Raw genomic sequence first — 26984 nt, forward strand, 5'->3', positions numbered from 1 at the left:
TATCTGTCCAGGTGTGCTGAAGAGCCAGGGCCATTGCCGGTATTCTGTATGTGGGTCGGTCAAGAGACAAAAAAAGTGATGGTGGTGGTAAAGAGATCTGATTAGGACTGGGAGAGAGGAAGAGGAGCTTTTCTCATCCAGATCAGCTTTCAAACCAATGTTATAGAGGTACTTTTATTTTCTGTGATGGAGGATTGGACCAAAAAAAAAAAAAAAGCCAAAGTGCTCATGGAACTTTTAGCAGACTGTTTTTCTTTTTAAATCTATTAATGAATTTCACGTGTTTGTGTTTCTAGTCAGACAAAGGAAAATGCAACAGCACATTACTTTCAAGTGTTCTTTTCTGTCTTTCTTTGACGAAGTCTCATGGTCTGCTTTGGGGTTTTTTTTTGTACTTTTTTAAAAACGCAATCTGCAAGACATCAAATGTGCTTCTCGACCTCACCGCCCCAAGTTCAGAATAACTACTGTAACCTGACATTTAAATGTATAATTACTAAATGTGCTAAAAAGTGTCTTTACAGCCCAGAGAGTCATTGAAGTCAGTGATAAATAGGCACTTTGTAGATTAGGGGTTGTTAAACACAGGGGTCAAGACTCTGAATTGCTTGAAGGCTCGGAACTGCAGGGTACTCGTACAAAAAAAAAAAAAGACTCAAATTATCTAAATAACCTTGGATCTCAGGGTAATACCAATTGTGCTCCAAATAGCTTCCTCATTTTTGGATTCCACAAAGAACTGAGCACTCCTGACGTCTCGGTCATTTGGGGACATACTTTATGATTTGCGGTGCAGTGGTTAGCAGTCTCGCATCACAGCGCCTGGTTTAAATCCAGACTTGGGCCTTTCTGTGTGGAGTTTTCATGATCGTGCTGTGCACGTGCAGATGTTTATCAGACACACTACAAGTTAATGTCTTCATGCATACAGGCCTAATTTGTGTGAACCGTCTGGATTGTACCCTGCCTACGCCAACTGCCAATTGGTATTGGCTGCTGGCACCACAACACTGTTTTCCCCACTTAAAGCCCATTCCTGCTACTTTAGTTCATTAAAAAGCGATAGTACATACATACAAATATAAAGTCCATGGTGCATTACACTATTTGTATCGAATTCTTTTCTTTGTTTTTTTTTTTTCTAACAAATTTAGCATTTGTTGTAATTGCTTAGATAACTTGGTGTTATTTAAGGAGTTTACTGTAACATTTACACACCAACAACCCAGCATATTTATTAAAAGGCAATTACCGCAGTGGTGGTACAGACTACAGTGGTAGTGTTAATTGCCTTGGAAACATTAGAAAAAAGAAGAAAAAACTTGAACAATGAAAAAAAAGACTAACAGAAAAAAAACAAAAAAATGCCCAGTGTATTGAGATTAAGTATTGCACCCAAAAAAAACATGCATTAATAAAGATAGAGAAAATCTGTACAGAGGGATTTTGGATGTAATAAATTCTCTCAGCAGTCCTCCATTGTTTATCAGTGTTAATGAACAGTGAAAAACTAAATCCAAGTCAAAATAACTGCAAAAGCCTCATGATGATTCAGTTAATCACACAATCTATTTGTTCATAAAGTCTCTATATTACCTTGATTGCAACCAAAATGTTATTTAAGCCCATTAGTTTAATGTTCTTTGATGAATGAGAGAGGAGTCTAAGATTTTCCCCACTTTCACAACACTAATAAGGCTTTTAGTGAGATCATTATGCTAAAAATGCTCCATCCTCACATTTTCCATTTGTTTCCTCTTCCTCATAAACTAATCTCTAAAACCATCTGCACTGGGGGTAAAATTACATATTGCCAGTTCCACTTTTCTGTCATCTAAACCTGTCTTTATGCATCTCTCTCGCTCGCGCTATCTGCCCTCAAAGCTCCTATAAAGTCAATCAGGAAGCACACACTGAGAGGAAAAACAAAACACTCAAATGTAAGAGGCTTGTGGACATCTCAAATGCAGTCTGAGAAGCCATCAATAAAAATAATTAGCACAGGGAGATGGAGGGGGGGGGGGGGGGGGGGGGCAACAACACAGAGGCCAGCTTGGCAGATGTAAAATCTCATTTCTGTTATTTAATTTATCAGAGACTGGAGCAGGAAATCCACCAATCATTGTGTTAAGAGCCCAGCGCTCCAACAACAGGCTTCTCCATCCTGAAATAACATAAATGCACTGCACAAACATAAATACACGCAGAGCCAATCGCTAACCCAAGAGGTCCGGAGGGGTCATTAGAGAAGGAAGAAGATCAGATATCACCAATTCATCTTGGTCAAAATGATTAGAGAGACACACAGTGAAAAGGATATATGAGGGGGTGGCTGTGTACATTCCTGGTTTAATGTACTATTGTGATCGCGGAGTCATTAATCAAACCCCAGTAGACACACCCCCACATAATGTTTTGCACACTTGCAGACACAGCTGGGTTCAGGTTCAGAGGGGTCAAGGTGATTAACGTTACCGCAACTCACAAAAGCTGGCAGACCACTGCTGTTCATGTTGGAAAGTAACCATTCAGGTCGAGGCATGCAAGACATGTGATCCAAGACAGCCTCGTATTCAGGGTGCAAATTGTGGTAACAAAAAATACATAAATAAGAGAGAGGGGTGGGAAGTGATTTTGAAAGACTATCAGTAAGGAAACGATCGTGAACCAGAGTCAGTTTGCGTTATATATAGTGAATTTGTAGTCTTCCAGGCTGAATTGTGTCATTTTTCAGCTTTTAACTGAACACTAGTACAATACAGTTATTTTTCTACTGCTTTTATAGCATATTGTTTGAGTATATTGGAAGTAATTATGAGCAAAGGGAAAAAACTCTCAACCATTCAAAATAGTGCATTGTCAATAGAAGACATATTTAATTTGTCTAAATAAACACAGATGAGCACTCATTGCTCTGAAATATATTTTTTGAAAAAAGTAATGCTGAAATTAAAAAAAAAGAGGATTAGGGGAAATACAACATGGCAGAGAAAAAAAAGTCATCGTTACATACTTTCAAAGTGCAGTTCTCAGACAAACAGTAAGACACTGTATGTATGTAATGTATGGCATTTCTATGTTAAAATGATTAACTTACTTAAAAAGGAGAATTATTTAATTTGGGAATATACTCAAAAGCAACCTACAATTTTAACAGTTGTCAGTGGTGTGAACTGAGTGGGCATGAGTAAAATTACAAGCGTACTATAATGCTCCCTCACAAGTTGATGTGAGTTTTTGGTATGCAGTACTTCCACTCCTGTCACAGCAGCCTAAACAGCCATCTCTCTATTCAGCCAAGTGTCCCAGCTCAATGCACTGTCCAACCAAAACACCCTACCCTCAGGAGATCCCGTCTTTGCCTACCCAGTTCTGAAAATCCCAACATCATAACATTTTGTTGCTGTAATATCTTTTCTTTATCTCATAGGTGTCCTGATCTTTGTGGTTACAAAATATTTAGATCAAAGAATGGAATTCTGACTTGTATGCTATTCCAAGCAGAAGCTGTTCTCAAAGTTCAGCATTGATGTTTTCAAATGCATGTCTTTCTTTTGTTTACTGGTGTCTGCTAAAGTAGCATCAATCAATACAATTGTGGGATGGACCTTGTTAACATATAAAACAAGGCAAGGACATATATCCCCTTCAGGAGGAAAACAATATGTCTATTTTTTATGCTTTTTATAGAGGAAGAGTATTCATAAGCACCCACAACAGGACTAACACTTCCTCATAGGTAAGTGACAAGACATGCATTTTCTTGCCAACAGACGAGTCAGTGTTGTGTTGTTGTTTTTTCTTCTGAAGAACAATAGTGAAAGGCAGACTTTAATTGTGTGTTTTGTAACAATCCAATACATGAAGTTAACACCGTTTTAATTAAATTAAGACACCAAAATTACTTGGTTTGGTGAACAAATGTTAAAAGAAGTTGCAATGACTATGTCAGTCATTAAATAAGGACAACAAAAATTGACATTGCTGACTTTTCTTGCCACATGGAACATAAAAAGCAGTGTCATTGCAGACATGTCGGTTTTTATAACCACTGGACAGCCCACAATGTCAGATCTTTGCAGACTTAAAAAAAAAAAATCTTCATTTCTTTACCTGAATACCGCCTTTTGTTGTGACGTCCCAATAACTATTTAACTGCTTGGAGTCAAAACCAAGAAGGCTGCGTTTTAGGACAAGATGTAATGAAAACTTCAGTTTGACCTGGTAATGATTCTGTTTTATCTGTTATTCCAGTGCAGTAAAACACAAACATTACCTACAATGGTTACATGTTTTGGCATAATTAGCATATTCATTCTTAAAACAAGATCCCATAACATTTTTCACGAGACTTTGACATTGGAACAATTGTCACTGAATTGTACTTATTCAATCACCGGCAAGAGTGAATATGCGAGCCACCAATAAAGACATTTCCGCAAGCTGCTTCTGCAGCATCGTGTTGACTACAGAGGACAGGCGGATGAATGGATGATTGGATGGAAGCTCAACCTGAAAACATTATGTCTTCACCACTGGCTGTCGTAGGCATGGAAAGACCAGAAAATAGCAACAAAAAGACCATGAATGCATTGAAAAAAAAAAAATAAAACTACCTCTGGAAAAAGTCTCAATGAATAGGCATGAGCATATGCTCAAGCAGTCTGATATGTTGATTTATGGCCCTTGTTACACAAGTACATCGGTATGTAAAGCTCGAACAGCTCAAGTTCATCTGTGCATCACAGTATCACATATGTCTCAATAAGATTTGCAGGCCCACAGCAGAATCAGACGCCGACCCAGCCTAAGCTCCCTAAGCTGCTGAGAAAACACGGAGACTAACAAGCAAAAGGCTTGTTTCTCTCTTATCTCAATAGTCCCTTTGTTATTGCCATTTTCAATAGACTAATCGCTCAGACAATAGCAAGCACACAAACAAACGATTGGGAAAATATCATCTCAGATCACAGGTGAATCTGAACCGTCAAGTGAAATTCTGTTGCTTTCTTAAGTTGAGAAGTTAAATAAAACAGTAAGATGAAAACAATTTTTTAACAAATTCTTCTGTTTCTTTGTGAATGTTTTCATTTACAAATGATAAAGGCATTTTATTTAGGGATTGACATATTAACATTAAACAAGGAAGAACAAACAGGCCTAATAATGGCATTCTTCATTTTTCAATTATAGGTGGAATGTGACGGAAGGGGTTTTTGGTTTTTTTTTTTAAAGTAAAGGGGAAAAATGTTTTTTTTTTTTTTTACTATTGAATAATACTGGAAAAGGTAGACTTGAATAAAAATCAAACTCTGTTGTTGAATTTGATGGTTACCCACACGCACACGCACGCCAAAAGAAACCAAAAAATAAATAAAAAATCCCCCCCGACAGCAATGTATCAAGCCAACAGACAAACACCAGCACATAAAGTAGCAAATAATTCATGCAGGCAGCGTTAGTCAGCACTGAAGAACTCCAACTGTGTCTTGTAGTGGATGAAAGACTCAAATATCCTGCAAAACATATGGCAGACTGCAATCAAGCAGAGCAGCAAGGTAGAGTAAACAAACCCAAAAGAGAAAATTATGCCAGAGGGATGTACAGTAAGAGCAGCCTGCCTTTATGCAGGGAAGGGAAACACCATGTATGTCTCCTGTCAGACAAGACAAACACCCCTAATCCACAAACACAAGAGAATGCAAAGAAAGGCACCGTCGCATAAGTCACACGATAAGCTTGAAAACAGCAAAAGAGTCACATTACAATATTATAATATTTAGATTCTCATGTATAATTCACAAAAGTCTGCCTCCGCATCTTGAAATGATCCTGGTTCATTGTTTCATTTAAGTGCAGTTCCAGCAAGAACACCTCCGACTACCACAGAGGAGATCGAACTAACATGACTTACTTCTGTGTGAAACTTTTCAATAACATTTTTACTGTTTGCCAGACTCATAAGGGGAGAGCCGTAAAATCAAATGAGTGCTAAATCATAGTAGTGAATGTGGGCAATAATGGTTATGCTAATACTGTTGGAGGTTGTCTGCAACAAAGGGACAGTGATGGAAAGTATCCTACCGTGGTCTGTGATTTTACAAGACACGAGATAGAGCTCCTTCAGACTTCTCCCCTCCTTGGCAATGATTTCCACACACCTAGAGAGAGACAAACAAACAAACGAATGGTTAAGTCGTCACCTGGGACATCGCTGTGACGTGTACTGTGCTGCACTTTTGAAGAAAGTTTTAGCCAGTTAAACATCACAATGCATGTAAATTAACTTTTTTTTTTCCTGTGATAAACAACATCCAACATGTAACCACACATATACAACATTACTACTGCAGGGTCATAAAACACACACACACACACACACACACACACACACACACACACACACACACACACACACACACACACACACACACACACACACACACACACACACACACACACACACACACACACACACACACACACACACACACACACACACACACACACACACACGCACACACACACACACACGCACACACACACACACACACACAAATATCCCACTGCTGCAAAGGTTAAACAGCATTGCTGCAGGGTCAAAACATTCACATATTCTTCCCCCTCTTCTTTGAACACACACATTAATAATTAAACACCTGATGTGGTTAAAGAAGCATGCACTTAGACAACGGGAGCACATGGGTGTGTGTGTGTGTGTGTGTGCGTGCGTGCGTGTACGTATGCGATGTGCACGTGAGTGTGTACACAGGCGCACACATTAATTGCAGACTTCAAAGAAGGATATCTGCATGCAGCCCGCCGCCTGAGCCCCAAGGAGCAATGCAGTGTGTGTGTGTGTGTGTGTGTGTGTGTGTGTGTGTGTGTGTGTGTGTGTGTGTGTGTGTGTGTGTGTGTGTGTGTGTGTGTGTGTGTGTGTTGGACTATCCACGAGGGAGGGCCAAAGGGAAGATCAGAGTATCTGTATCAAATGATTCTCTTTAAATGCCTCTAATGAGAGGAGTGCGTGCAACAACTAGATTTTGATCAACGCATTTGACCTATTAACCTTCAGGAGAAAATGTTTTGATCTTCATGTTGGCGTACTATCATGAAAATTTATGAGAGCAGAAAAAAAAAAGAAGAAGAAGAAAGCCCATACACGGTGTATGAAAACAGAGGTTGGTGTTGAAATTGTGATATTGAGCCACATGCTGTCGATGAGATTCATGTCAGGGTGAAACATGAGAACAATATTGAGGCATTTGTTGTGATGTGCTCTTTAAGAAACAGGACCCAAAGTGCTCACATATGCAATATGACTGACAACCAAGGTTATTCTGAAATGTATTGCTCACACTTGCTATTCACTGGCTTATTCCACCGCAGGTCAAGCAAAGCAAGAGGATGTCTTGAGAGAATTTAAACTTGGGTTGCATTCATGCTTTTCATGCCACATGCACACTATCAAGCAAACAGGAGTAAAAATAGGTGGCACATCAACAGGGAATTCAGGACGGGGCAATTTCCACTGGAGCTAAAAATGATTTTCTAAGTTGGTGTTTCGGCACCGGGATTCATTTAAAGGTGACACAATTCCTGGATGCCACTTCACATGTGACATATCACACCAGAGGAAAGAAAAGACACTGGAGAAAGAAAACTTAAAAAATGTGTGTCATATTTCTGAAATTCTAGTTTCTGAATGGCGCAAGAGCTGGTAAAACGAGTCCTGGCCTATCTGCTTTAGTTCACTGGGCTGCATCTTCATATTTCGCCTTTTCTATTAAATGTTTTCTGCAGTGGGCCTTTGAGCCTCCCCACGTTGTCAGGTTGTCCCTTTTCCTACTTTTTCATTCTCCTTTTCCACTGCTCACTGTTTATTTTTCTCTCTGTCTTTCACTACATGTTGCCTCTTGTCTTTTCTACCATTCAATCTTTTTTTTTCTCTCCAAACTCCACTTCACTCCTGCTGTCACAATCGGTCAATCCCCCATCCAACCTTGTGCTGCGGCCAGCCAGTCTTAGAAGAGATTCGACTAAGCCTGGAGGAGCCCGATATCATGCTGTGTATCTTTGGGGCACCAGCATTAGAGCCGCTAATGAATGAATGCACTTGGTAGTGCGGTTGAAGAAACAGATAAAACGGAAAGTAGTGATTCAGGGATGCCACAAGGAAAGGCTGAGGCAGAGTGCATCCTCTGGGAGCTTGTTACACTGTGCCCTGGTCCCCAGGGTCAGAGCAAAAGCAATTAGATTAGACATCAATGAATGAGGAGGGGGGGAAGAGGGGAGAGATGGAAAGAGAGTACAGCAGGAAACAGAGTAAGTGGGAATCTCTATACAGTAGCAGAGGGCGGACTGGCAGAGAAGAAGTAAGGGGCCGGTAATGGGGCCGGACTGAGGTGATGTGACAGGAAGTGAGACAGCAAAAGAGGTGAGATGGTTCAGGCATGGTTGAAGCCAGATGAAAGGCCTTCAAGAAGAAATAAACCCCACAGGGCAAAGAAGCATGAATTAGTGATCACGCCTTTTAATAATGTACAACGCCTGTGACAAAAAGCTCTGATTAGGAACTTGCATATCTCGATAGGCGCATAAAGGAGATACCTTCCTGTTTAAAATAAATACATAAATCCAATGCAAGGATGCAGCAGAGAAAGTTAACTGTCCTGTGGGTTGATTGAGCTGGAGGAGTTGGTGATAAGGGGAAGAGGAGGGAGAGAAGAAATGTGAGGGACTGGAGAGATTGTCAAAAGTGGGAGTAGTCTGAAGAGATTGGAGGGCAGCAGCAAAATGTATCAAGGAGGATGAAGGCAGGATGGACAAATTGTGGGACAGAGGATTGGAAAAACAGGTAGGATGGGGAGTCAGTCTAATGAAGTGACAGGAAAATGCCAATAACGATAATACGGTGTGAGATGTGAGTAGAAGTATAGTTAAGGCTGGGAAACAAAGAGCAGAAATAGCAGAGCGGATGAGAAAGTGTCAGAAATGTGGAGCACAAAATAGAAGCTGTTGACACGCGAACAGAATAAGTGAAGAAATATGTGCACAGAAGATGACAAAAAAGTGGCAGAAGGTTGAAATGAGGTTAGTGAGGATGATTTGAACCATAAGAAAACAAGAAAGAGTGGAAATCGTCGGGACAGGAGGTGGAAATGATGATCATTAGTGAATAAGACGAGAAAGTTGAGCTAATTTCTTCCACAGAGGGAGCACATTCTGTTATGAATTTCAGTGGTGCATAAAATATTTCAAAAATCTCCTTTTGTGATAGCTGTGAAGACAGTTAATCCACGGCTCAAGGCCAATGAAATAACCAGAGAAACATTCCTTAACAACTTAGTACTACATGAGTGAGCGATTAATGTGAGCAGTGGGCAGGAAGAGGGCAGCGGACCAGAGAGGGTGAGTTCCATCAGAGGTCAGTGTGTGACTTATTGTCACTACGCTGTTGATGCAAACAGCCCGAGGTAAACGGTAAAACTGTCACCGCTCTCTCTGTCATTCTCACAGTCACACACAAACAAAATCAAAACTTTGCTTCGGCTCGCATCCCAGGTATCCTTTCTCCTTGAAGAGGCCATGAAATAACGAAATACATGGCGTGACTGGTTTAAGTATGAATCGGGCCTCCGCTGAGAATGTCACCTGCAGGAGGTATTTGGGGATCAGGAGGATTCCTCTTCACAACATGCCCCCCCCCCCCTCCGTTTTTGTGTAGAAGAAATCATTGTAAAAAGAAGTAGCGATTAAAATGTATTTTCATGAAAAAATATATTTGCACAAATTATTGAGTGTTATGGAGACAAATCAAAATTCTAAAATATGATTTAGTGCAAAACCATGGCTTTAAATGGCTGCAGTATTACTTACACTTACTAGTAAAAGAAGAGTTATGGTTTTGTTATATTTCGTTTATGCGCAGACCACTAATGTACAACTTGAGCGATTTCAAATTGGGCATTTTCTGGTGATGACTGAACCAGCATTCAAGTTTAATGCACCAACATTATGGAGATCAGCTCAAATCCACAGGGTAGTGTAATACACGTCTGGCTACCGAAGATGTCAAGAAGTAGAAGAACCCCTCTGCTTACAAACCAGCAGAAACAGACAAATATGCAAAAACAAATATTGCATTGGTTCACTAGGTCTTGAAAATCAAAGTCATTTATGAACGAGAGCCACACTATTAAGGAGACTTTGCTTGAACTTACAACGTAGTTTACATCTGATTATTTTTTTTGTGAAAACAAGATAATTTTGTCCCTGAAAAAAAAAAATCTGTTTTTTCCTTACTGACAGATGTGCTAAATCATGGTTAAAAACAAAAAACAAAACTTGCTCCTCACAAACAGAAAATGTTTGTTATCCCTTGGCTGAGCCAATAATGTGTTGAATACTTGTGAGAATAAGCAACTATTTAATAATCTCCCCAAAGAATTCTAAAGTCCTAGATGTTGCTCTATTATTTCATTTACTGTACAAGGAGGGGGGGGGGAACTAACACATTTTTAAAAAGAAAACTTAATCATGTTACAGTGATACCGCAGTAACTGCATCACTGCTGATATATCTTATGATTAATGAAAGCATTGTGGAGGGTATTTGCATGTAAATGAGGCTAAGCGGTTTGATAAGTTATGTAGGGAATATATGGGGGAAATGCTGCTGACCAAAGAGCCTCTTTGTTTTTTTAAACATCCATACTTCAATATCAGAGCTAAGCTTCTTTTAACACCATTAAACTCTTAAATTACTTCATTACTACTGTAAAGCTGAGAGAAAAGTGTTGTTACCTACAAAAATATTGGAGGTTGCCACTAATCTGGAAACATAAATAATATGAATATATTCACCTATTAAAATGTTATTTATAAGCAATAAATATCATCACTGAAGTATTAGAAACACTGTTCTTGTTAACTCAGATCAGCTTGTGAACAACCTTGGTAATAAACCTGCATAGTAACAGAATAGGTTTTAGTACACTGACAATGTGAAAATTGGACTTTTAAGTCAAGGCCCAGATAGTGAAGCATGCTCCTTTTAACCTTCATTTGTGCCCCCAAAAAGCCTTTGTGAGTACCGAACAGTTAATAAAACACTAGTAAAACCTTTCAAAAGTCACTCTGTGCATCTTTCATAAAGTGGCCATGTTCCCTTGTAGCCTTAAACACAGGTTGAAAGATTCAAAAGAAAAAAAGGAATCATTGCTCCAACAATCACTGACCAATGCGCAACTTCTATCTGAGCTCTATAAAATGTACAGCAAGCTCAGAAAAAAAAGCACATCACAGAACAAGTAAGTGGCTCTGACTATACTCTGTGTGCAGGCACATAATACATGACTGTGTGTTGTTTTACTACGAGAGACGAAACATGACCAAGGGTCTGTAATCAGCCTTTAATCTGACCAAATTATTTTTATGAGCATGTCACCACGACACTGAATATATTTTTGTTCATAGGTAGGCAGTAACAAACACTTTCAATACCGAAAGAGATTCTTAAGTCAATTCTATCTTTGGATTTTTTTTTTTTTTTTACTTTCAACTCATCATCAACAAAAATGTCTATTTTTGTCACTTTACATTCTCAAAATTGAGATTGCTTCTGACCCCTACATATGTAAGTTAATGACAGAGAGAGGAAACATCCACCACAGACAGGAGGAAAAAAACACCAAACCATCATTGAACTTTTTTTGAACTGAATATGACAAGTTTGAGATGTTAAAAGCAAACACATTCTTTTGTCTGTGTGGGCGCAGGCATGTGCAGCCAGGCCTTGAAAGATTGATCCTGTCTCATTTAGGTTAAAAATAAATCCTTACTTTTGTACTTATTCCAGAATCTCCCTTTTACTTAAATAAATGAGTTTACTCAGTATTGTTTACTTTCACCAGTGTAATATTTTAAACAGTTATTTGTACTTGGTACTTAACTGTGGGATGTCACACTTCTGCTTTTTATACATTGGAAATGGATATTGTGCTAATTATTTGCTATACTCTCAAGGTAATTTTTTTCTCCATTGTTGTAGTTTAAAAACCTGGTTGACACACATTTGTACACAACATAGTGTGCAGGACCACCTGCCTAACAGGCACATCGCACAGGGTTTCAGTGGAAAATCCAAATGTTCTTTCTGTGCATGTGTGCGTTTTTTTTTCCTCTTGGTATTCTGGTTTCCGCTCACTGTCCAAAGATAAGCTTGTCAAGTGAATTGGTGAATTGCGTGTGTATATGTGGCTGTCTTTCTGTGTTGGGCCTGTAATGAACTACTGACCAGGTCCATACATAAACACCCCCCCCCCCAAAAAAAAAAAAACACCACCACCTGTATAAAGCAGAATTTGAATTTTCAGTTCCAGAACTGTAATCATTATAGCCTTAAGCAGATATTGCTTCATATCTTGTATTTGAGTACTCTCTTTTTATTAATTCAAATGTAGCAGTGATCAGATGTGTTCATTGTATTGAAAGTGGATCATCTCATTCATAAAATGGAAGTCTTTGGAGAAAACTGTGGCAGACTTCCAAACATACTGAATGTAACTCAGTCATGCAATGAAACTGTAAAATCTCAATGAGTGTAAATAGGTAGATGTGGGACTCGAACAGGGGAATAAAGCACGTGAGGGACCACAAAGTGTTTGTGCACCTGTGCCATTACGCTGAGAGTGCCGTTTGCGCTTATGGGAATGCACACATGTGTCTCGCAGAGGTGAAGCTAATCTTCTTTCATGCAGCACAGCCAGAGGTATCCAAAGCAGACAAGCACCAAGAGGAAGAATAGCAACAATACTTGAGAGAAACAGAGGTCCATATTTATCACAAAGGCTGCAGACAGTCTTGCAGCCAAGCAACATGTGTAGCGCTTCTCTTCAGCTAGCCGATCACAATGGGGCAGGAACAAAGCCGCTGCTGGGAGAAAGGCTGTAGGTAGGCACACTAGCACAGCGCCGACCAACAGAAGCCCTCCTCTCATCCCGCTCCACGCACAGCCCACAATTACATGGCTGTCTAGCCACACAAAAGGAGCAGAGAAATAGAAATGGATGATTTTTCGTACAGAGAGTGTGAAAAAGAAAGAAAGTAGGCATGAAATGTATAAAGAATGGAAGTTGAAGGTCTAGCGAGAGGTTGAAAACATAAAAGCAGGAGAAGGAGGCGCCAGCAGTGGTGACAGACAAGACTTCAGACTTCCATGGCTGTCTTTAGACTTAATGAAATGGAAGGGCGGAGCAGCAAAGAGGAGGAGAGCCAGGCAAGACAGGGTTTATACTACTGTGGAGAACGCTCTTGCAAAATGATTCTTGTTGTAAATTTTCTTTATATCACCCATAAATCCATAAGCGAGAGTAAGAAGGCAGAGCTCTGCTTCCTCAGGCATCGTGCAACACTGAGTTTCTGGAATCTCTTGCGTTTTTCACTTTTTTTCATTGGACTAATATAAAGTGTTATAAAAATATCCAATAAGCAAATACTTGCTATTGGAGAGAAGCAACAATCTTAAAATAAAGAAATGCTTCGTTCACTTTTCAAATAGCTGACCACCACATGTGCAGACCAGGATTGTTTGGCTGCTAAGAGCAGATACAATTAAAACCTTTATTTTTTTCTTCTTCTTTTTTTATTAATGAAATACAAAGACTAAATCACATCAAACGTCACTTTTATCTTTAGAAGTTTACTTTTCTTACCTAAAACTTAAGCATATTGGAATTTTATATAACCTTTTATTGCCTATAATAAAAAAAAATTCCGGGTGCTGTAAAATTAATTTCACAACATCTAATAAAACTCTCATTGAACAGACAAGAAAAAAAAATGGTTTAGAATTATCAAATTTCTATGAGGAGATGAGCTTGACTTTCAAATAAAACGCAATAGATGCAACCTATTTCATCATATTGAAAAGCAACATATCGCTAGTGCAGCTTGCTAAATGTAACCACAATTTCATGTTCGGACACATCCTAAATTTGCTTATCGTTATGTTGAAAACAAAACTCTTAACAGCTAAGAATGCAGGATGGCCTTTCTCTCCTTATTGACGTGGGCGTATCTATTTGTGTGTGCTTGGTGCTCAAATGTGTGCAACTTCCAGCCGTCTGAATCAGGGTCTGCTTCAGCAATTAGGGCCTGGATGATTTCCCAGGCTAGCCTGCCGTACTCGTTGCTTGAATGAGAATCACATTCCTATTGTGCTCCACCACCGTTAATCATGTTTTCAAACGACTCTGCAAAATGGCAGGGCATTCCAGCAGCTTGTCATCAGGCCGGCTCAAAAATGTGCCGATGGGGTCATAACTGAACCCATAAATGTACATCATCCTCAGCTTTCCGGCTCAACCTGGGCATCCTTTTTTTTTTTTTTTTTTTTGCGGTTGTTGTTTTGTCTGTGAAAACAGAACCAAGCATCAAATGAGCACAATTTGCAGGCCAAAGCAGAAACACCAAGGATGTTACGTGACGCACCGTGTCCTCCCATCCTGAGGGAAATTTGCTCTTTAAATGCTCTTTAAATAAAGTAATTTCACCAGATGTAATTGCAGGTTAGAACAGTTTTGAAACTCCTTTAAATGGCAAAGAAAACAGCAGGAATCCTACTCTGAACCACTGCACGTAAAATAATACTCAAAATTGCGTCACACTGTCAAAGATGTTCGGTATGATGTGTAAAGTCATTGTTGCTATTACAAACAATAACCGCTAACAATTTCAACGTCTTCCAAAAAATAAGCGTCACTTACAAAACAGTCGATTCATCTATCAAAAACCAGAGACAAAAAGCCAACTAAGCACTTTGCGAGGTTAAGTAGCAGTTATTTACTTGAAGTTCATCCAAATGGACAGCCTGTTGCCTTGCCAACACTGACGATCCGCCGTGATCCACATACGCAAACAGCATTTAGAGGCAGCTTCCCGGGTGCCAGCGGAAAGCATAGTGGCCTGACACCCGTCGCATGTCCTCTCTCTCCGCTTTTCCTCGTTGCACCCAAGCAGCTTCCCTCAGGGCATGCAAGTGAGATACTCACCTGTAAATGAACAACTGGGTTCTATAACGCAATGCCATCCCACTATCTGCCTCCGCGATCAGCCCACTGCAGCCATCACACAATAAATAACTCGGGAGAAGATGAGCATTGCCCCATGGCAGATGGCGATAACACTTACAGCCTCGGGTCTGAGAGTTGACACAGGGTGTGTGTGTGTGTGTGTGTGTGTGTGTGTGTGTGTGTGTGTGTGTGTGTGTGTGTGCGTGCGTGCGTGTGCGTGTGCGTGTGTGTAAATGCAAGAGAGAAAGTTGGTGCATCTCTGCCCATGTGAGACAATTAATCTCCAAGTTTGGTATCCTGACTTAATATACTACCGGTTTCCTCCAGGTACTCTGGTTTCCTCTCAAAGTCCACAAATGTGAGGATCATTTGTGAGCCTTAATTGCCCCTAGGTGTGAAAAGCGGTGTAGAAGCTGGATGGAAGGATTCCTAATCCCAAGAAGGAAGGTCACTTTTGTCAAACAATTAAAGAAAGTACTCCTCATTGATCTTTATGATTGAGAATATTCATAATCAGAGTCACGATACAACAGCAAGAAAGAGGACAATTTGGATTGAGAGAGCTGTATGGAGCACATGTTCACAACACTGACCTCATGACAAAGATTCTGGTCTAAAATCATAATAGAGACTTTGTGATATTGAAATGAAAATCTTTTTTTCATCTTGTTTGAACAATTGCCCCCCAAAAAACAATTAGACTAACAGAACAAAATTGATGAAAATGTGTCAAATGGATCATTCTTTTTTAGTTGTTATTGTAGGCAATTGTTATTGTTATTTGTAGACAACAAAACAAGTAGTCTTCTTTCTCTGAAATTCTGTAAACGCATATAGCAAAGTGAATAAACGTGATTTCTCCGGAGATGATAATATAACCAATGAGTTCGAGCTAATAACAGTTTTGTTTCAGGCACTGAAGAAAACAGCCACTCTGACTGTGATAAATTGAGGCGAGCGTGCCCCTCAGGGCTGCATATTGTAACTCCGCTGCTCCGTGTCCACATGCGGAGAGAGGTGAACTATCATGATGTTTACCAATAGGCCTGACACAGTGGCACACAGTGTACACCCTCCGCCCACTCAGCCGCAGTTAATTGCCCTGCACTTTGATTACTGCCATCTATTTTAATGAGAGCTTATCAAGGCATTCTCTCCTGCCCGTTTTCTCTGTCAAACGCACATGCAAACACGATAAACACACACGGGCTTGTGTGTGCATGCTATTTGGACACGCAGACACACAGAGAAAAGAGAACAATACTGCATGCCACGTTTGTCCCGGTGGCAGGAAATTGGAGGGTGTTCATTAGGCTAATGGATATGAAGAGGAAAGAAGATGGGGGATGGAGCAGGAACAGTAGTGGTGGTGGTGGTGGTGGTGGGGATTGTTGATGGAAAGGTGGGAGGGCACAGAATTCTACCACAACAAATTTTCTACAATGGCCCCAACAAGTCATACTGTCACGTGTAATTTCCTTGCTACTATGATAGAGAGAGGAATACTTCAATTACACGAAATGGCTTTAATTACGGCGAATTTGCCTCATAAGTCGGCTCCTGTTGAGAACAAACGAGCTGTTGCATTTCTGGTGCGACCGCTCGCTGCTCCCGCAGCTTGGTTGGATGGACTTGGCTTCATTAGGCGCACTAGTTTACCAGCTCACACACCAGGATGACGAACCCTAATCAATGGACTCACACTGTTCTAAAGACTCTGGAAGAGCAGAAACAGTAGATTCCAAACTGGACAGACGCGCTGATCGATGGTGAAAATGTGTGCTTTGCAGCATGGCTTCCGCAATCCTTTTATTTTCTTTTTGCACACACTGTGGCTTCTGTTATTCAAGTTGTTCAGTGCATTGTATTACTCTACTGAGAATTAACCAAGTGAACATACTGTGGTACCCCAGCATGCGAGGTTCAAAAGCATCTAACGGAAGGAGTGTAGATAAATATCAAGTGAAAGAAAGGAGAAAAAAAAAACGGAAAAGGAGGAGGACGCATTAGTAGGCTCGAGCGCGACAACCGCATTACAACCACAGCTATGCCAGATCACATTGACACACTCTGTCTCATCATTTTACGAGACGTTAGTCGTCCATGAAACTACTTCAATATGTCCAGTATAACAGTCATCAGTACTGCCACACATGCACACAGAAAATTGCTTAGATGGAAAATGGCGTTCCAGGAAAACCAAGCTCCAAATGAGGCCAAGATGAGGTCACAAGCTGGAGCTGGAAGTCAACAAGGTGAAGAAATTTGGTAAAACATTTGTGTGCATGCAAGTGGAATACTAACTCTAATATTGAACAAGTCAGCCTCTCACCGCAGCGATATTCATGGTTTCCTTTTAACATCTAACCAGAAACTGACCTGACAAAGAGTCTTGGAGTCAGACAAAATAGAGGTACTCTCTTGACAATTGGTATTACACAAAGCACTAAGTAACAAGTTTTCAGGCACAAATTTCTTCTACAGCCAGGTCTAATGGAGGCACCCCCCCCCCCCTCACATCCTCACACCTACACCTACTTCACATTATCACTGAATTGTTCCCTCTGATATATAACATAAAGTGCCTCTCCACTCTATTGATTTTAGCATAATATTGAAACAACACACCTTTCCAATAAAACACATGGCACACTACAAATAAACCACAACAAAATCCATACATCTATCTCAGTCCAAATCTAATTTTGATTTTTTTTTTGCACATACAATAATAATGATAAATAAAAAAAATAAAAAAAACCCGAGCTGCTAATCCAATCATTCCCTCCATGGGGACACAAGCGAGAAACACCATAATGAGAAACTGGTGGCTAAATAACCGTGATGGTAATAACAGTGGGAGCGTCTCTCAGAGCAGGCGTTTCGACTCTGGTGACACACAACCATTAGGTATTCATGAAAACAGATGTTGCTTGGCTCGTAAGCTCATTGGCCCAAACACCCCCTGAAAATGCCAGAATGCTAAATGAATTTCCCAATGGAACGTGTGTTTGATCCAATGCCAAGACAATATGGGGATATTTTCATGCTATACTATACTGAGGGAGAGGGGGAGATCGGAGGCGCGGGGGGATGAGGTGGTGAAAGACTTTTTACCCCCCCCCCCCCCGGAAGCCACCGTCTTCTTTGCCTCATGAACTCTTCATCACCAAATCACATCTCTTCTCTTCCTTCTCATATCTACAGATGTGATGTTTAGCATGGACTGAAGAAACAAAATCCTATTAGCTTGACAGAAGAGTGAATTTGCTGAGGCGTTCTCGTACCAGCAAACACTCCCAGTGGCTTATCGCAAGCTAAGCAGGCAGGGCTTAGAATAGACGAGGTGAGGTTTACAACTATAATATACAGTACTGTATATGATTTACTGTCCGAGATATTTGATTTAAAAAATAGATTTGTGTCTCAGAAGTGAATTCATACTTTTTAATTTTGTTTATTATTTATGTTTATTGTTTTTTCCGGTAATTAGTTTTCAGTATGGACTCAGTGGCACATTGGTACTTTCTGCTCATTTTTCTTTTCACACTTTATTACGAGACATATTTTCTCAACTATTAATGTCAAAAGGGAACCTTATTTACTGTCTGCTGCAGTTTTTAGCATCCACTTGCTTTTTTTTTTCTGAATAGGGACTAACTTTTGAGAGTGGTTGGGAAAAAATCTAGATAAGAAATTTCTTTGAAATGGTTTATGTTGTCTTTTTTGAGTGTACATGTACATTATTTTTATGGTCCATTTTGTTGTTATAATACAGTGTGTCCTTGACTAAAGAATATTAGCTAATTTGGTTAACTATAAAATTGTACGATAACATTAACTAAATTTCAACCTTCCGTCCTTTTAATTGTAATTCAAAGGAAGGTAAATCACTCACGTCATGTCTCATTTTTTGCTGTGTCCATCCTTGTACTTGCCGCTAAAGTGTGAAGTCACCTGAAAACTCCTAAGAAGAGGATGATGAGTATCCTTTGTTCTCTTTATTTTCCATAACGATTGATGTTACCGGGTTCATCCTCACAAAAATCTTCCATTTCGCCTGCTAAAGAATTGACACGAACTGGTGGTTTTCGAGAGGCAGAGTGAAGAAGATAAAGTAGAAGAACAGGCTTTAATAGACAATGTTGTTGATGGATGCGATTATAGCCTCTTCATGCTGCCCATCTATTCTCTATAGATTCCAGATGATAACAGTGCTTACATTGTTTTTCTTTTCCCTCCCCCTGCCTCTCTCTCAATCTTTTTCCCCTTACTTCCTCTACTTTTCACCCCTTTTTTTGAACATCCCAGTTCCATGCTCCCATTTTTTAACTTTTCTGTTTATCTACTCTTTCTCTCTGTGGCCTTGTTCTTTCACTCTGGTCTCCGTGTTCTTTGCTCTCCAAAACCCTGTGTGCTTTATTTGATTCCTTTCTCTCCAGAACACCATCTTCTTCTCACAATACCTTCCCCTCTGCCCTCCTCATTTGCTACACAGGGAGCCAAAAAACCACACCACAAATCCAAGGTCTGCCTTTCTCTATCTAAAAAAAGCCGCAGTCTATCCTTACTATCTCATTCTCCTTACCACAGCCTCTCATCCTTTCATGAACATCATCCCAGTGTGCTTCTTTACAGTTTACAACAGTGTTCTCATTTCTAAAGTGTAGAGAGGAAGAAAAAAAAAATCCCCCCAATGGGTGGTACGTGTTTGCCTCAAAACACATTAGCAGTGTCGAATAAAATACTTTGACAAATGACAGGAGACTAACAGTGGGGATCCTGCTGGTCATTCAGCCAGCCAGCAGAAGCACTGGAGTGCGCTCCACCACAACACTGAGGCTCAAAGTGAAACCAATCCTCCAATGCCATACAATATCTCTCTTAATCTTACTCAAGCTCCGCTCATTACACACTCAGCATGGGCCGGAGACAGGCAACACAGGGAGCTGTGCGGCTGGGGTTTGCGAGCCAACTGTGTGCGAGCATGTGTGCCGGCGCAATGATGTGGTATCGCTATCACTGCAAGACGAAGCCACAGTAAGAGGGTGTGTAATATGGCATGACATTGTACGCAGATCAAGTCGATTTATAGTCCGTATCATCCCTTCCAATAAGGGGTACAACCATAGAAAATGTTAATTTCCACCTCCATAAACAACCATGATAAGCATCGATGTGATGTCAGCACGTCTGTGTGATTGCGTAAGAATCTGTGTACTCTGAAACTTACAGTGACTTGAACTGTTGCAGATTTGCCGGCATGTGGTGCCACACGTGTATGAATATAAATGTGTACGTGCAAAAGAAACTGGTTCTGCACGAGTCTCTTTTTTTGAATGTTAGTAGTAAAAACCCCTAACCATGATTCATTCATCACCTCTGCCATGAGAGCTGATGTCATCCTCAGTAAATTCAGACAATCCTAATTGTGCAGGGTGATAATGCATGCACATAAAATCCAACGTATTTCAACTTGCAATAATACCCTGTGTAATCCAACAACTTTTCAGCACTCTTTTGTGTCCAGCTTACACTCAAGGACGTGTGGACAAAAGGCTCTGCCAGAAATATTTGAATATTTGTGCACAAAGACTAATGTTCAGCAGAAATCTCTTCTCTGCATACATTGTTCTCTAAAGCAACCATGTGCACATACACATGTATACAGACTCAACCCAAATCAGCAGACTGGAGGGTTGGAGTGGTGCGGCTCCCATTCTGCCAGTTCAGTTTTATGTCTCGGCTTTGATACAAATCCACACAGCATGGAAGCTCACTCCACCACCTGAGGTATCTGTGTGTGTGTGTGTGTGTGTGTGTGTGTGTGTGTGTGTGTGTGTGTGTGTGTGTGTGTGTGTGTGTGTGTGTGTGTGTGTGTGTGTGTGTGTGTGTGTGTGTGTGTGTGTGTGTGTGTGTGTGTGTGTGTGTGTGTGTGTGTGTGTGTGTGTGTGTGTGTGTGTGTGTGTGTGTGTGTGTGTGTGTGTGTGTGTGTGTGTGTTTACGTATGTATATGTGTGTCTGTATATGTGCGTTTCTGAATGACTAATCCACCACCTGTTTGGGAGAGTACAAAGCCAAACTCTATCCACTTCCAGAGGGTGCACTTGAATGTTTGTATTCAACATTCAAAGCATTATTGCGTGCACAAGCAATGCATATGACTGTGTATCAAGTCTGTGTAATCCATTCAGTTGAGGCTGTTCCTCATTAATCAATTTCTTGAGAGGCAGCTTTGGGAATGAAGCCTCTCCTTTACTCTTCCACATTAAAAATCTCACTGAGCTCCTTCCTTCCTTCCACCAGCTCACATAACCCACCTTCTGGCCAGATCAGGTCATGCACAGTAACAAGGAAACGCACATTGACAATCACTGGCTTGAGTGAAACACATGGTAAGATTATTATATTGTTCATCTGAACATAAAAAAGTGGGGTTGTTATTCAAATCCTAACGTCGCAAGGGCTATTTGTTTAGGTGCAAAGTTTGCATGAGTGATCGAAAGTGTGGAACAATGGCAGACGGTTATACAGAGCAAATAACATTTTAAAATCATACAATTGAACACCTCTGAAAGCCATGGGCCAATCTGTTCCACCATATGTCCTATAAGCTAAACTTTTCTCATTTCTGGTGAACCCCATGGAGAGAACATGACAAATGCAGAACAGTTTTATCTTTTCTGACATCCCGACAACAAGGAAATGAACATGAACTGACAGCCAATCAGAACGCCCATCTGCTGTTCTGCCTCGCAGTGGTTGGACTGCTCGACAAATGATGAAGGAATATCTGTGAGGGACACACCCCGAAGATGGCGACAAAGGGGTGTGAGGGGCCGGGCTGAGGAAAAGGGACGAGAGAATCTGAATACAAGGAAAGTGGAATGGGCAGCAGGATGGCAACCTTGGCTTATTGGAGTGGTGGAGGCATGCAATGCAGCCAGGCAGGGAAGACCGGGAAATGTAATTCAGGGAGACTGTCTGGATATGACATCTCTGGGAGCTATTCAATCTGCAGCCAAACCCTCAAGTGGTGCCTCGCCTGGCATGGTGGCAGGGAGGTTACAACTGTGAGCGCACTGCCTGTCAACCCCACTACACCCTCTGTGGAGGAGAAGGGAGGAGAGGGAGAGGAGAGGCAGAAGGGCAACAGAAATTCGAGAATGACAGAAATATATTTATATACTGACAATGTAACTAAAAAGGTGCAGCCAAAAATAAACAAGATTTAAAGGGGGTGGGTGAATATCTGAAGGCAGAGCCAAAGCCAAGAGATGGAGCCACAATGAGAGGGGGTTCGGCAGAATGAATGGGGAGAAAGTACGAGGAAGGAAAGGCGGAGCGGGTGAGAAAGTAATCCAGGCGCCGGCTGTGATTCTTCTCTGTCAAGCATTGCTCATGCAGAACAGTGGTAATTGACAACAGTAGCTGACGTTATTTCTCGGACCACTCTATTCATTACGAACCCAAAACAATCCTTCTCTCCCCCGTCTTTATTGTGCCTTAAAAAAAACATATTAAGCAACTGTACAGCAAAGCACTGTATCGAAAGCATGTTAAATAGAGGATGTTGCATATTATATGTCACTACATTGTACAACAGACAATGTAGGAGCTTTAGGTCAAAAACTGCAGTGGTCAGACAGAGTGCAATAAATTAAATTCTTGGAAGGAAAAACTAAAAAAGAAATACAGCAATTTGGGATATATGATAATCACCTCCACAAACAAACAAAGCAATTAAAAAGTAAACAAAGAACTAAATCAATGACTGCATGCAAGTGAACCTTAAAATTAGAAAGTCCAATAATAAATGAAAGCTCACCAAAACTGAAGATGCAGGGGGCTTTCGCTAAATAGTTGTTAGTTACACTCTCCTAGTTTTAAGTGGCGGTTTGAAGAGTTCTTCTTTTTATTTGGAGGAAATTCAATATTCAGTAGTCCATTCATAAGATCAACACCTGGCTGAATGTATTAAAAAAGACAAAGATGGAACTGAAAAAAATATATTCGACATGTTGATTTTTGTATCACTCTTGAGCGTGATTTGATACACCATTTATTCAAACTACGCTTTTCAATAATGCTCATTGTGCAGTCCTGGACTAGAGTGATGAAGTCAGAGTTTCAGGCTGAGTGGATATTGTGCTGGCTGTGGACACTGGACATGCTCCAAACAAACACTAGGAAATTAATCAAGCAAAGTCAAGGCCATTCATAGATGTAAGGGTGAACTCACACAAGATGTATAGTTGCAGTTCATAATGCGTCCTCAGTGCAACTGTAGTAGGTGGAAACAATGGTGAGATTGGGTTGTTTGTCCATCACATATGCTGTATTTCCTCAGTCACACCTTTTGTGTTGCTTGGCTTGTCGTGCGACTTATAACAAGAAGCAACTTATATATCAAAATATAAATTTACTTACCATCTGTAGACCATTAAATTGCACTGTTACAACCGAATGCTGCTACTGTTGCTCAGAAAACCTTCCATTACTACTGTGTTTGTCAAACAGTCAAGTGTGAGCAAATCATTTCCAAAAAGAAAAAGCGACACAACAAAATATTAACAAAATAATTCTAAAATATGCAGCAGCAAACTGAAACAGAGAATCAGAAAGTGATGTGAAGAGAGTGTTTTAAACTTTTAAAGGGCTGGGGAATAGTGGAGAAACTGGTGCTGTGACAAAGAAAACAAAAAAGGCAAATCATGGGCTAAAAGGACGGCACCAAGAGCTGGAGTAATGAATTTACGGATGAGTTCTCAAACTCATCAACGGTGCAGTTAGGTCTGAGCACGGAAAAATAAATCTGACTTACTCCAGTCCAAAAGATACGGTATACCTATAACCCGGGCTCAACATGAACACCCTCCAATCCACCAAACGCGAGCCGGAAATGGTTTTCGCTTTTAACCCAACCAATTTTATGAACCGTGATAGCAGGTGCGAATTTTTCTCTCCTCGTCGCAGACTGAGAACCCTGTAGAAACGTTGTTACATTGTATGAGTGATTGACCACAAGTCGTTGAGTGTTAGCGGCAATCATCAGTTTTTCCATCTTCTCATTGGTGGGATACCTCGTGACATCAGCAGCGGTGGTAGCAGTGAGAACGGTTGAGAAGTTTGGATTTGAAAAAGATGTGTAAGTTGGTGCGATGTGATACCAGAGATTTACTTTTGTAAATCGCCAGCGCTCACAATAAATTGACCAATTTCCTATTAATGGACAAATTCACCATATGAACCTCACAATAAACATGTATTGATTCCACAGCTAGGAACAAGGAAACGTTGTGGAATCATTACATTCAGGTGGACTACAGGAGGAGTAACACACCATGAAAGTATCAGACTTAGTGTGTTATTTTGGACATTTATTGTTTCCTAATTTATGACATCGAGTCAGGAATACTTTGTAAATAGTTAAGTAAAATATCCACATTTAAATATAAATGTTGATTTAACCTTGCTGATGGCTCAGTTATATCGCTGATTGATTTTTAATACAAAATAAATATGACGTTATAATTCACCTGCCAACATGCAAATTTGCCAATATTGTTTAGGGGATAACTTGTAACATTGTAATCAACTTTAATCGAATAATAGCATCTTTTCATAACTTAAAAATGTCGCCCAAGGTCCTCTGGCAGGTTTCTGTAAATGATACCAATGACACTTACAATAAACATAAATGTAAAAATGTGCATTTCAATATAATAACTGAGAAAACTTTGTCATAATATCTTCTTGAATGCTGTAAAAATTAAAACATGCTGCATGGGAAAAGGCAACAGATTTTTCCTGCTCGTCCACTCGTGAAGTTGTCCGCTGGGGAGGCCAACAATGCATTTGGAAAAATCGCTCAGCTGCAGTTTGAACTGCATGAAAAAGCGTGGCCAAACTATCATGGCAGCATCACAGTTTGGTCGCATTCGTTCAAGCTTCAACTTCTCTAGTTTGTTGAGAAGCTGACTGAAAAGTGCCAATTCTTGAGACATATTGTTAAAGAACAAACTCCTGAAAACTCTACAAACACAACAGCTGTATCACCAATGTGCGAACATATGAAACCAATGTTTTTGTAAACTAAAATGTTTCCATGACTTCTGACAGAAAGTGCCTTGTTTACAGTGAAATGACATCATGAGACTGAGTTGGAACTTTTTCTTTTTGGAGCCAATAGTTTAGATGGTGCCATTCAGCGCCATTCCCAGTCCTTCGTGTTCATTCAGTCTACCTTTTGTGTTTCCAGCTGGTTTCCTGATCCAATAGCAGTTCCTGAAGAATCTTATCAGTCAAGTTATGACTTCACTGTCTAGTCCTTGCCAGTCACCATTCAACCTCCGAGATGGATGATTACAGCACATTATTGGACACAGCTCAAAATATCTTTTATCATGCCCATTCATTCACACATGCATACAGATGGAGAAATTCGGAGACGCACAAAGGCGCACAAACAGAATCACTCACCCTGCCTTACTCTGGCAGAGACACACTCGTCTACCATTTCATCCCAAAGAGACTGTACGCATTCAAACAAACAGAGGAGACGGTTATTGTCCGAATGCAATTATCTTGTACTGTCCATCTCGTTGACTGCTGTGGGACAAAGGGCCCTCTGTTGATGGGGCTAGCAGTGTGTGAATAGGAGGTTAGACATCCTTGGCCTTTTCCATGGCTGTGGACATTCAATCTGCCATCCACACATCCCAGTGGATCTGATAACACTAAACAAACCCCAGAGAGTGGGGGGGAGAAAAAGCCAGACGCTAATGGCTTCAGTATTGTGTGTAAATCCTCTCTTATCTTCCTGCTCTCTATGTTAAGAGACTGGTCAAGGGCAATGGGAAAGAATAAACTCTATAACCACAGTGTTGCCTGCCACTGTTCACCTCAACGTAAACAGTTTAGAGTAGGACACAACCATGCAGCAGCAAGCACTTGCCAAAAAAAAAAAAAAAAAAACTAATCATAAATGCAACAAACACTCCTACACACATATGCTCGATACACAAAGCTCACTATCCAGACTAGTGCCAGGAAAGGCTGACCTGGCATTAGGCTGCAGCTAATTATTCTCAGATTCTCCCATTAGACTTCATCTCCAAAACGCACAAGCGAACACACACAGACACACTAATTGTGGCGCTGATTCTCTCTTTAGCGATGTCTTGTCTGCGTCTCGTGGTGACAGAGCAGTAAGAGGGAGAAAACGAGAAGAAAGGTAAAAGGAGTGAGGACGGGAAGAAAAGACATGAAGGATTATCCTCCTAATCCCCCCGTCAAATTATAGGGGAGGCTTAGCTCCTAATACATTAAGAGTACAGTAGGAACCTGCTCCCTTTTTTTTCTCTTCACTTTTCCACTCTTCCTCTTACATCCCCAAAGAATTTTAGGGCTGGGCCTTTCTTTGAAATAAATAAACAAAAAATAAATAAAAACAACAATAATTGTTATACCTCTGGGCCAGTGACAGCTACAGGTGAGCGCTTTTGTTGTTTTAAGGTATTGTATTAATCAGATTACCATTAGTGACATCAGCAGGAGGATAAAAATATTTCTTTGAATGTGACATATATGTACTGTCACTTGAAAATAAGCTATTTTAACTTTAATGACCAAAGGTCAAAAGGTAAAGAGGCAATGCACCTGGTGAATGAGCCAATCCATAATGATATTGTGCAAAAGACACTAATATCTAAGAAACACACACATTGACACGTATGGGAAATATGGATATAATTAAACCAGGAATATTCTCTCTGTGAGGATCAACAACTATACTACTATCCAGGACAATTACTTGTCTATTCCAGATTTCTTTAACAGCCTTCGCTACATGGATATACTGTGTGGAAGAAATGCCGCTATATTGGTTGGGATACAAATGACTTGTTCC

At 40.4% G+C, this 26984-nt stretch overlaps 1 protein-coding gene across 1 annotated transcript in view; it reads right to left on the minus strand.

Annotated features, from left to right (window-relative positions):
- Positions 1 to 26984, minus strand: part of fbxl17 (F-box and leucine-rich repeat protein 17) — a gene marked incomplete at its 3' end in the record, with an annotated part of 219635 nt that overhangs the window by 58836 nt on the left and 133815 nt on the right. Inside the window, exon 9 of the mRNA XM_080499685.1 lies at positions 6085 to 6161. Coding sequence (XP_080355811.1) covers positions 6085 to 6161 — 77 coding nt within the window. The remainder of the gene's footprint in view (positions 1 to 6084; positions 6162 to 26984) is intronic.

The sequence above is a fragment of the Blennius ocellaris genome (genome assembly GCF_963422515.1).
Source record: "Blennius ocellaris genome assembly, chromosome: 7".
Classification (NCBI taxonomy): domain Eukaryota; kingdom Metazoa; phylum Chordata; class Actinopteri; order Blenniiformes; family Blenniidae; genus Blennius; species Blennius ocellaris.